Here is a 12,699-nt window from a genome sequence, read left to right on the forward strand (position 1 = left end):
TACATAAGGTCCAAGGTTCGAATCCTTACAACAGTCAAGCTACACTGAAGAGGAGTAGGGCTCCGAAACATGTGTGTCTGTAGATTACTGTTTTTAAAAATAATATATATATACAGGGTGTCCACAAAGTCTGGCTACTTAATGTTATGCAGCCAGACTTTGTGGGCACCCTTTAGATTATGCAACCAGACTTTGTGGGCACCCTTTAGATTATGCAGCCAGACTTTGTGGGCACCCTTTAGATTATGCAGCCAGACTTTGTGGGCACCCTTTAGATTATGCAGCCAGACTTTGTGGACACCCTTTAGATTATGCAGCCAGACTTTGTGGGCACCCTTTAGATTATGCAGCCAGACTTTGTGGGCACCCTTTAGATTATGCAGCCAGACTTTGTGGACACCCTGTAGATTATGCAGCCAGACTTTGTGGACACCCTGTAGATTATGCAGCCAGACTTTGTGGACACCCTGTAGATTATGCAGCCAGACTTTGTGGACACCCTGTAGATTATGCAGCCAGACTTTGTGGACACCCTGTAGATTATGCAGCCAGACTTTGTGGACACCCTGTAGATTATGCAGCCAGACTTTGTGGGCACCCTTTAGATTATGCAGCCAGACTTTGTGGACACCCTGTAGATTATGCAGCCAGACTTTGTGGACACCCTGTAGATTATGCAGCCAGACTTTGTGGACACCGTGTGTGTATATATATATATATATATATATATATATATATATATATATATATATATATATATATATATATAATGCTGATCCCCCCCCCCCCGTCCCTTATGCCAGTTCTTTCTGAAAGTGTTAATTTTATTTAAAAAAAATATTAAATGCATATATGATAAGGGGTGGGTGTATAACTCCTCTCTACTCTCTTCATGCATCACATAAGTCTCCAAATTCATACCCCCCCTCTATATAAGTACTCAATGATTTTAATTTTGACTTGGTTGAAACTCATTAGAATTGTTTAAGAAAAGGAGTTGCTTTTTATTCTGTTTTCTCTCCAAACACACAATCATAAATACTTCAGATTAAGAAATTCATTCTGATTTAAGCTATTTTCCCTTATTGGCTACTTGTATCCTTTATTGTAAAGTGACTTCTAGCTGTAAAAATAGTCGTATTGGTGATGTAGCATCCCAAATGTGCGTTCTTCTCTTCTGTTATAACTACAATAATGTAACTAAAAGAAAAAATCACCAGTAATGTTGTTACGTGTCTGCTTTGTTGCTTTATTCGTTTACAACATTACCAAGCTTTTATTCGTCTGCTCCTCGGAAGGGTAAATGAAGACAGTTTTGAAAAATGTCCGGAGATGGTCAGCACACAAGCCAAAAACTTGTTTTCAACTTCCTTTCTATGAATAGATAGAATTTTCCACACTTGCTTTTTAATCCAAGTGCTGTTATTTAAACAAGAACAACCAAAGTGCTAATGTGGATATCTGCTAGCTATAAGACATGAGGATTGTAAAAATACAAACTCTAAGAGGAAAATATTTTAAATGAAAATTTGAAAAAAAAATACTTAAATCAAAACCAAAAAAAGATCATGGACTTAATTAAAAATATTGTAATCTACAACAAAATTTAATTTTTTACCATCAATGTGAGAAGTCAATAACACTCTAAATGTGCATAGCAAACAAAAGCTCAACATTATATAAACAATCACAAACAATATACAGCAAGCATCCATTTACAAAACGACCATTATAGCACAAATTAATCTCTAAGGTCGATATACCAGTAAACAATGTGAAAAAAATATTTGGAAAATAACTATAAGAACTTGAAGCATGAACTCCTCCCAGAGTTACTGGTACTGGCATTAAAAAAAAAACAAAAAGGGTTGCTATGTTATAAATAGGGCTATGACAACAGTATATTTCATTTTTTTTTTTTTTTTTTTTTTTTTTTTTTTTTTTTTTTTTTTTTTTTTTTTTACTCTATAGTGTGTATCTGTTGATATTTTATATGCTTTTATATAAAGTGATGTGGTTCTCGGTTGATTAAATGTGTCGGATATATACTCGAGAGTCAAAAACAATAAGAATATTCTGTTGTCATAGCCCTAGCCATAAAACACCCAACCTAAGTAGTGTTAACATTATTTTCATCTACCTACCTGATTGGTTGGTCACATATTTTCATTGAGGAGACACAAGTGCAGCAAGTTTGTTGGAGCAGATTCCATTGTAAAACAAACTTTGGGATGTGGTGATGAGGTTGAAGCTTAGTAGACGGTGTGGGGCATATTAGATTGGAACCCCCACCCCCCCTCCAAGATGAAGGTACTAGTGATTAGTATACCAGCTTCATGTATAGGTTTTTTTAGGATACAGGGGGTGACTTTTTCTAGCCTGGTAAAAGGAGCGCACCTTCTTTACTGCAGATTTGGCAGTACCTTTTCTGTATTCCAATTCACGTTATCTTTTTATTGTTTTCTCTTCTAGTACAAAGCAACTGATCTTGTGATTCCTGGACCAGGAAAACTGGAAATGGTCTTCACACCAGAAAATGGAACAGAGAACAGAATAACCATTTTCAATTTCAAAGATGGTGGTGTCGGTATGGGAATGTACAATACTGATCAGGTGAGTTGTGAAATGGGTTTTCTATTCTTGCCATTAAAAAAAAAAAAGCTGAATCAATTGCGCTTGCTAAAAAGTTTGTTCATTTATTTGCTTTTCTCAGTTTATAAGAAACTCAAACAAGCTTAGAAACATAACTGAGTTTATGCAATTCATTGTTAGTGGGACCTCTGGAAATTCCACAGCAGACTCTTTCATGTCATATGTTGGTATTCTGTGGATGGTCAGCGTAAATGGAGATGCCCTGATATTATTGTAGCTCTTTTGTTAAAACTGCAAAAAGTATTTATCTAAGCTAGCAGGGATGCCTGTCGTGGCTAGGTTTAAAATTTGCTTAAATATGATATTTTAATTTATGCAGAGTTCATATATTATTATAGACTCAATTTTCTATCGATTTGTATATATTATGAAGTTGTGATTTCAAACATAAAAAAATATATATCTATATTACTTGGGTACATCAGCTTGACGGAAAAATTTAATAAGAAATATATATATATATATATATATATATATATATATGAAACTTGAGTTCCTTCAGCTATGATCGAAACTGAAACGAAAATTTATGAAGAATTCTTGGTAAAATTATTTATTACAAGAAATGGAAAGTCATAACAATCAAACCGCAGTCACTTGGAAGAAAAAAGATGTAAGTGTGACACGCAAAATAACATGCGCTATCGTATTAATATATAAATAATCAATCATCTCAAAAAAAATCGTATTAATATATAGATGCTTGATTTGGAACTCTTCAATATCTGCAATTTTTCTTAAATGACAATCTTGCTTGGTAAACTATACCTTTCACTTGATCTGTCGATCATCTTTGGCCAGCCAGCCAGAGTATCTCTCACTAAAAGTTTTGTTTTTGGTATCAAGCAAACCATTTCAATACAAGCAAGGATGTAAGAACTCCTCTGCTCAGAAGCTTATTTTATCTGACTGTCGAACATACTCGTTACACCAACTACAGGATTTGAAGAATCTCTATCTCGACTATTATATAAAAGGAACTTTGTGAGTTTGTTCCCTATGGACTCAAAAATGCCTAGGTCAGTTATGAAATTTTGCACAAAGGTAATTTATGTGCCTGGCAGTGTTCTTAAATAGGTTTTGTGTTGGAATGTCTTCGATAAGTATCGATAAACGAAATAATGCGATGAAAGCAGCGACAGGCAATTTTAACCAAAGTTAACATCTTACACAGCCTAACATCACAAGTGCATTTGAGAAATTTTATTACCACACAAGCTGAAAGGCCTAACATAAAATCAACAGTAGGTTCTTTGATATGACAAGGACATGTTTGAAGTGAATATTTCTGTTTAGAGCATAGTTGAAGCATGATACATGACTTTTGCATTTTAAACTTTAATGCAAGCCATTATATAAAATCATTTTATAAAATCAACAGTGCAATATATTAGGAACTTAGTCACTGCGAGAGGCATGTGGGACTTCTGGTGCATTGCGATCAATCGATTTGATCAAAAAATGGGCTATTCATCGATTTCAATGACAATAAAAAATATGAAAGTGTGAAACATTCGTCGATCATCGTTCAGTCCCAGGTAACATCGGGTCACCCTGCTAATAGGAATATAAAACGATCTTGAGTAGGCCAGAAAGATAATCTTAAAAAAAAAAAAACCCTTTTGTTCAACTCAATATAACTCTGTTTGCTGAGCTTAAGATTTTTTGAAATGAGTCAATTGCTCCTGAAATTAGGTCTTTAACTTTGTAACAGACTAGTAAAAATAAGGACACTGAAACTAAATATTTCATTAGTCAGACAACTATACTCCTTTATGTCAAATGATTGTTGTATAACTATGGTTTTGTTGTAGTGATGTTTGTGTCCTTTTTATAGCCTGTTTCACTTACCTACTATTCCACACAATGATATTCTAATTATCTAAAAGAAAAAAAAATTCACATTTTATACTTTCTCATATTTAACTTTGTTAAAAAAAAAAAAAATTTGAGATAAAGTCGAATAATTTTTTTTGGTTAAGAACAAAATTTTGTTTGTTTTTGATACTAAAAATCATCTGTTCTATTCTCAAGCTTGACCACTAAAAACCAATGGCATTTTGCTTTAAATTGACTCCAAATTTTTTTTATTCAATTTATCTCAAAATGTTACGTTCAAATTCAAGGGTTTTGTCAGAATTAATGGATGCTCTTTGGCTTGGAACAAAATTTAGTATCTGTTTTGTCTTTGGTTGATGAGGAATTCTTTTAAACTGAGGCAATTTTAATTTTTCTTTGGATTCAGATTTTTTATTTTCTCCCATTAAGTACTAACCTTGTGTCTAACTTTGCCATCCTGTATAGGCAAGTTAAAAAAAACAAACAAAAAAAACTAACCATCACCCTCTTTTGTTTTTCTTTCCAGTCAATTCGTGATTTTGCCCATGCATCCTTCAACTTTGCATTAATGAAAAAATGGCCACTGTATATGAGCACAAAGAATACCATTTTGAAACGTTATGATGGTCGTTTCAAGGACATCTTTGAAGAAATCTATGAAGCGTAAGTAACTTTGCAAGTGACCCATTTTTTAAACCTTGATATTTCCTGTTATATACTTTCTTGATTTATATGCATTTTCCAGAAAGTTTCGCCACATGCTTGGAAACAAAATTTCACCACCTATGGTCTTGGGTCAGTTTTTCAGTTGTCAGGAGTGACATTCCAGTCTAAATCTTTATCTGGTCAGCCTATCATCTTGTCTTAGAATTTTTCATATGGTGTACTCATAGTACCTTTTTCAAATCTTATAGAAGATAATTATATTAAACTAGCCATGCCATTGTGAAGGGCTTAGAAAAAAAACCCAAATAGTTGTTTGTAATTTACTTTTAAATAGGCTTTTGAAAAATTTAGTTTTAGAGTCGTTTTTCTTTCTTTTTCCCTTTTTTCCTTTTAGCGTGAGACGGGCAATTTTCTTCCATCTGCAACCAAAACTGAACCATTCTTCAATTTCATTGCTGTGAAATCTGGTCAAGTCAGATATGTATGTGGGATGCTGCCATTGTGTTTTGTAAAATTGTTGAGTTGCCTGAATACTCCATGTGGCAGATGTACATTGCCTTATAGTTGTCAATACACACAATGCAACCATTTTCTACTTAATTTACAAATTATTCTTTCCATGGGAGTCATATTTCAACATGTTATCGAATATATATATATATATATATATATATGATAAAGCAAATCTATTTCTGAAAACTTTGTATAAAATCGATATTTGTTTTGGAATCACCATCTATATAATAAAATTTAGTAGACTGTGCGCCCTTTCTTGAATCTTGTCTTCAAAGATCGGGCATTTTGCATCTTTAAAAAAAAAAACAAATAAGATGGATGAATTTATATTTTGCTAGATTCAGCCACTCTGGTGAAGCGTAGATGACGAAACACGTGTCAGTGTATAATTATATTTTAAACAATATATATGCTGCTCCCCATTTGGGGGTACCCAAATTGGTAAAAGGGAAAATTATTCCCAACTCACATTTAGGCAAAAATGCACTTATAAATAATTGAATTCCTTCAAAGAGTATCGCAAACAAATAACATCTACATAAGGAATCGTATTATCGGCCTGTGGCTTTTTTCCATGGGGTCTCAATTTCGAATCTTGCTAGATTCAGCCACTCTGATGAGTCATAGATGACAAAACACGTGTTGGTGGATAATTATATTTTAAACATATATATATATATATATATATATATATATATATATGTTTATATATAATGCATATGGGCATGACTCAAAGGCTAAGGAGTGAGGGTGGAGAGTTATGTTTTGCTTTCGATTCTTGCTGATGGGACCTAAGTAATATATATTTTTTTAGTTTTGATCTCACTACTATATATTGGGTTCAATAAAATAATTGATAGAGAATTGTCTTTTTAATAATAAATACATAATCTGCATGAATTCAAATATCATATTTAAGTGTGTCTTATGACCGGGCAATGCCAGGTGGCCTGCTAGTTTAAAATAAAATTTACTGAACATTGGTTTATTTTTTTATTTAATTTCTTGTCAAAAATAGTTTAGCAACTTTTTTATCATATAGACAGTTTTCAATAACCTAAAAATAGCAGCAACTCCTCTGTGGTTTTATTTGTGTCCTTGCCTCTTTTACCTCCTTTTGTTGGCTTAAACACAATCTGCTTTGTTATGTTGAAGTAATAAACATGTTGTACTTGCCTCAAGTGAGTTGACTGTTTAGTAGACTATTCATAGAGATCGCTTGTAAGTTTAAACCTCAACTGGACATAATAAAACCTTCCAATTTGACCCTATGTGGAAAAGCATGCATTTCTAATATTTCAATGCAACTGTATGAAAATATTAATGTTCATGTATAAAAAAAATATTTTTGACCATCACTTGTGAAATATTTAATTATTCCACTTTGTTTGAGTAAATGTCAACAGAATTGTTTTCTTTTTCAAGTGATTATGCCAAGAAGTTTGATGAGCTTGGCATCTGGTATGAACATCGTTTGATTGACGACATGGTTGCTCAGGCCCTTAAGTCTAGTGGCGGCTTTGTTTGGAGTTGTAAGAATTACGATGGAGATGTTCAATCTGATATTGTGGCTCAAGGTAAGAGGAACTAAAGGTTAACTTTCTACGTTGAACTTTTAACAGAACTGTCTTTTTTTCTCCCCCTCCTCCTCAGTATTGTATAAAATAAGATTTAATTTTGCTATGAAATCAACTGATTGATCAATGCTAGTATGGAAGTGTAGTATTTTTTCTGACAATACACTTCATTTGTCCTTGGTCTACGAGGAAAAAATCCTTTAGACTAAAGCAATTTTTATTTATGTTCCAATCTGGATTAACACTTTCTTAAAGCTTGATTTTCTTCATTAAAATCCTACTTTGTGTCTCTTTCTGTTCATGTGAGGAGGCAAGTATAGGAACAATAAATCAAAGTTGTTGCATGGCCCCCTTGGTTGCAAAATTCATCTCATTTTGCCATTGGTACATCTGGGCATCCTCAAATTAATATTTCGTTTTCTACATTTTTTTTCAGGATATGGTTCTCTTGGTTTGATGACCAGTGTTTTGATATGCCCTGATGGGAAGACAATCGAGTCTGAAGCTGCTCATGGAACAGTAACGAGACATTACAGAGAACATCAGAAGGTGAGGAGATATGACTATATGCTAGATAATGAGGAAAATGAATCCTTTCTAATCTTGCCACTCGTAGTAATAATGGTGTTGGTAAACTGAATGTATTTAAAATAGGTATCACAAATCAACTTAGTTTACCTTGTGAAATTGGGTAAATTTTGTAAAATTTACTCAAAAATTAAAATAATAAAGATATTGCAATTTAAAATTGGGTAAATTTTACCCAATTTTAAATTGCAATATTTTTATTTTTTAAATTTTTATTTATTTTTTGCTTTTGGTTATTTTGATAAAATTTAGATGTAAATAAAATTTAATATTTTCTGTTTTTGTGTCCTTAATAGTTAGCTTATTCTATTTTTTAAATTTTAATGATTTTAAATTGGCTGTGTGCGATATTGTGTAACTCTATTGACATAATAGTCCCATATTAAAGGAAAGCAACTAGTCAGTATGGAGGGTTTAATAATAGGGTTTTGTTTTCTTTTACAAGAAAAATAATCAAAGTAAAAACTAGATTATATTGATTTACTGTGTAATGAATAATATTTGGAGATTCAATGTGTTAGCTGTTGAAACAAGTTTTATATGAGCAGTTGATTATGCTGTCATTTTTGCATGTTTTTAAGTCGTAATTAAATATAATCTAATGTTTTGTCTTGATCAATAATAATTGTTTCAATTATGACTGATTTTTATTCAACACAAGATGAGAATCCACTTTTTTTTTCTTTTTTTTTTTTTAAAGCCAATATTTTTACTGTTAAACTTGGCTTCTGGACCAATAGTACACAAGACTTAAAAATTTTCTCAATTCTAATAAACTTTAAACAATCATAGTTCAGTTGCTAAGTATACTACTAAAATAAATTTAACATTTTGTAAAGACCTATGTGCTTGCATTAAATACTTTTAGATATGAAAATAAAATTTTATTTAAAAGCATGCTTGAGACCTAGCAAGTAACAAATGTATTGGGTTTTCCAAATTTTGAAAATTTGATCTGGAGATAGGGTAGTGTTTCTTACAAATTTTTTTTTTAGTATTTTCACCGTTTGCTTATTCCTCTTCCAGGGTAACCCAACAAGCACAAACCCCATTGCCAGTATCTTTGCCTGGACCCGTGGCTTGGAACACAGGGGAAAACTTGATGGCAATCAAGACTTGGTCAGGTAAGAATTTTGTTTCTCTTAATGATCTAGCTTATGAACCGAAAAAAAAAAAATGAATTCCCTACTCTGCAAAATGTGTTGACTGACATTGAGTTTAGCCCAGTTGTACTATTTTCTACTGTGAATCTGGAGTGCTTTGATTTGCTTATATTGTTTACAAGAATAATTGTGGGCTGAACAAGACCGAATACATAAGTGCTGATACACCCAATACTCTTATCGATTACGTGTTCTGGTTCCTGTTAAAAGATTTTACGTACTGGATCTCTACTCCTTATGACACATCTTACACTTCTGCCTCTCTTACCAAATTCCAAAACGCATTATCCATACAAAGAAGACTTCACTGGTTTGGATAGATTCTTCAACAGCTGTAAGTTGGTGGTCCCAATTTTATTCGTTGGCTGGGGGAAGTGCAAAGGCTACCAACTAAAGATCTGGATTAAAACGGCAAAGAGAAAGGTAGAGCTAGTAGCTGATCCTCTCCCTTTTGAATTTGTTGTTGAAATTGGGAATGATCAAGTATACTAGAGACTTGGCTGATGAAAATAATGAATAGCCAGCTTGGAGGAATACTGTTACAAGCCTACTGTATTTCACTGTATGTGACAGAAGAAATAAATCTGTTCACAAAGTGATTTTTCTTTCCAACATTTGTTACTCCAACTCCCAGAATGGATAATTATGTTTTTTTAATTATATGGATAATTATATATATTTTTTTTAATTATATGGATAATTATATATATTTTTTTTAATTATATGGATAATTATATATATTTTTTTTAATCATGTGGATAATTATATTTTTTTTAATTATGTGGATAATTATATTTTTTTTTTATTTATTTTTATTTTTTGTATTCCTTACAAATTTTGTATTACAAATTATTTTTATATTTTTACCCTATAGGTTTGCTCAAATTTTAGAGAAGGCCTGTGTTGACACTGTTGATAGCGGCAAAATGACCAAAGATTTGGCCGGATGTATTTATGGCCTTAAAAAGTAAGTAGCATTTTTTTCTCAAATAAAATGATTTGGCTTTGATTAATTATGGACCCAAATTCTACTACATATTTTAACATCACTACATAGTTAAAGCAAAATATATTCTTTTGGATTACTGATTTCTAATGCGATTACTTTTACCCATTCATTCACTTTTTATTTTTGCTTGTTTGAATTCGTGTTTTGAAATCCTAAATCTATAATGGCGCGTCTAATCTTTATTTTGAAGATAACGTTTTAAGCCAATTCCAACACTATTCCCATACTCATCTTCTCCTTCGTCTTCTCTTTCATCTCTGGCAGTGTCCTCATATCTCACATGACGACTGCCAAAGAGATGTGCACAGGTGCACAAGTATAAAAATAAATAAAACAAAGGAAAATGCAGACTCTGACACTTTCTGTAAATATTAGTTTCACTCTGGGCACACGCATGTGTGTGTGACACCATCGGCTCTCTTAACACTAATTTCCACCAGGTCTTGCTAATTGAGTGTTTATATTAGTAAAATCTGAATGGACAATATGGAATTGAGTGATGGTGTTTATAAGAGAAGGGGGGGGTCTTTAATAGTACTGACTCCAATATACATTTATTTCAAAAGGAATATTTTTTATAAATACTTTTCAGAAAAGTGAAATTTGTTTTTAGTTGAAAATATTTAGTTGAAAATTATTTTTCTGGTATAAAAAGGCAAAAAAAAAATTTTTTTTTTTTTTTTTTTTCTTGAGAAAAAAATAATTAAATTGCTACAATTTTAAAATTGATTTTACTTAAAGAATATTTAACTGACAAATATTTTGGCAGAGGTTTTTAGTAGTATTTTTACAGAAAGTTTTTTTTTTTTTTTTTAATGTTTTTACAGAAAAATAGTTTTAATAGTATTGACTGACAGACATTATTTCACAAGGAAAAACATTAACAGTAAATTATACAGATTGATTTAGAAAATGCTGTCTCATTTTGCCAATTGCTATTCATCCTTAGAAAAATAAGACTTAATTGCTCTTTAGAAATTTCAGCTTTTTTAATTTTGCACAGTTTCATTGACCTTTTATCTGATGTGATTTTTATTTTATTTTTCTTCCAGTGTAAAACCAGAACATTATTTGGTCACCATGGACTTTTTGGATGCCATTGCCGAAACTGTTAATAAAGAGTTGTGATCTCGGTATATTCTAGAACTAAAGACAGGAAGATAGTACGGCAACTAAAGGTGTCTCCCACAGTACAGATAGAAAAAATATATCTGGGACTAGCTAGTATGTCAACGAAAAAAAAAGCAATGCACATTAGTCACTCTGCCACCCTTATTACTAGTATGACCAACACAATATCTATGCAACTTCCTCGTGTAGAAACAGGGACATCCTTTCGTTTGCCAGCGCAACAAAACACCAAAAGTAAAAAAAAAAAAAAAAAAAAAATCTGGGTGGCATTTTTGCACCTTCAAGGTTTCTGTGAAACCAAAGAATCTCTCTCCTCCACCCCTTTACGGGAGATAGTGAAAAAAATACACTCGAATGTAGGACATGAAAGACAGAATTTTTTTTTTTTTTTTACTTTTTTGTTCTACACATCAAAGATTCCAGTTTCTCTTCCTACATTAAAAGAATTTTTTTTTGTCATCAGAAATTCTGTCGCGAGGCAATAACTTCCCTCTTCAATACTCATCTCCACATTTAAAGATCTACCTTCCGAGTGTCTATTAATTTTTATGGCTGAGATCTGTACTTGTCGACTATCTTTCCCCAGCCGACAACTGACCTTGTCTTTATTATTTTTTTTTAATAACCTGGAAAATAAATAAATTAAAATAAATTTCTTGTGTTTTGCTTTTTCTGTCCAACTTTCTTCTCTTTCAAATGTGTTTTTTCTCTCACAAAAAGCTAAATTTAACCAAATTGAAAAGCAAAAATGATACTAAAACATTGGCAATACTTTCAGTATGTAGGTTTCTAGATTAACATCCCCACTGCCCCTCAAAATGTTGAGAAAACAGATTTTGTTTATAAATTTAATGTGAACTACCTCTATTTCTTTGCTATTGCATTTGGGACAGTTAACTTTTTAGGGTAGGGTCTACTGAAACACAAGGTCAGTGGTTATGGTTAAGGAAGGTTTGATTTTTAGGAAAAGGAACTTACCACTGAAACTATAATTAATGGTAGGGTAATTTTTGGTCACCCCCAACAAAGGAGGGATTGAACCTAGTAATTCATTCCTGTTCGTTCATTTGCGCTTTTCTCAATAACCACGCCTTGGATTTTTTGTACAAACATTAGTGAGAGAAAATTTTTACCAGAACAGATTTTCCGGGATAACTGGTTACCTCTCCTAGGGGGCATTATGGGGATAAAATTGCCCCCAAATTGTTCATTTGTTTGCACTTTTCTCAATAACCATGCCTTGGACTTTTAAAAGATTTTGCACAAACATTAGTCATGGTGAAAGTAAATTTTTCACTTGTGGAGGGGGACATTGCATGCTCTGCTTGTTTTATTATGCTAAGTTATTATTTATATCATTTATTAAAAAAGTATTCATTCAAATGTAATAAAATTACTAAAGAAAAAAAGTTATGTTTGAAAAATGTAAGCAAAAACTGTTAGTGATGCTTAGCATTGTAAAAACAAAACAAAACAAATCTGATTCTGATATTTGGAAAATGTACAATCTATGCCTTTTTAGAATGATTTAATTTTGTATGCTTAACCTGATTATTTG

The 12,699-nt window shown here is 32.1% G+C and overlaps 1 protein-coding gene across 1 annotated transcript in view; it reads left to right on the top strand.

The window, feature by feature from the left end:
- LOC145243519 (isocitrate dehydrogenase [NADP], mitochondrial-like) overlaps positions 1 to 11,793 on the top strand; it is a 55,232-nt gene extending 43,439 nt beyond the window's left edge. The window contains exons 5-11 of the mRNA XM_080106486.1: positions 2,473 to 2,613; positions 5,018 to 5,154; positions 7,099 to 7,250; positions 7,687 to 7,799; positions 8,865 to 8,962; positions 9,876 to 9,968; positions 11,063 to 11,793. Coding sequence (XP_079962612.1) covers positions 2,473 to 2,613; positions 5,018 to 5,154; positions 7,099 to 7,250; positions 7,687 to 7,799; positions 8,865 to 8,962; positions 9,876 to 9,968; positions 11,063 to 11,138 — 810 coding nt within the window. The 3' untranslated portion in view covers positions 11,139 to 11,793. The remainder of the gene's footprint in view (positions 1 to 2,472; positions 2,614 to 5,017; positions 5,155 to 7,098; positions 7,251 to 7,686; positions 7,800 to 8,864; positions 8,963 to 9,875; positions 9,969 to 11,062) is intronic.
- Positions 11,794 to 12,699: the final 906 nt, after the last annotated feature.

This window comes from Euprymna scolopes, chromosome 22 (assembly GCF_053919585.1).
Source record: "Euprymna scolopes isolate OS-2025 chromosome 22, ASM5391958v1, whole genome shotgun sequence".
NCBI classification, from domain to species: domain Eukaryota; kingdom Metazoa; phylum Mollusca; class Cephalopoda; order Sepiida; family Sepiolidae; genus Euprymna; species Euprymna scolopes.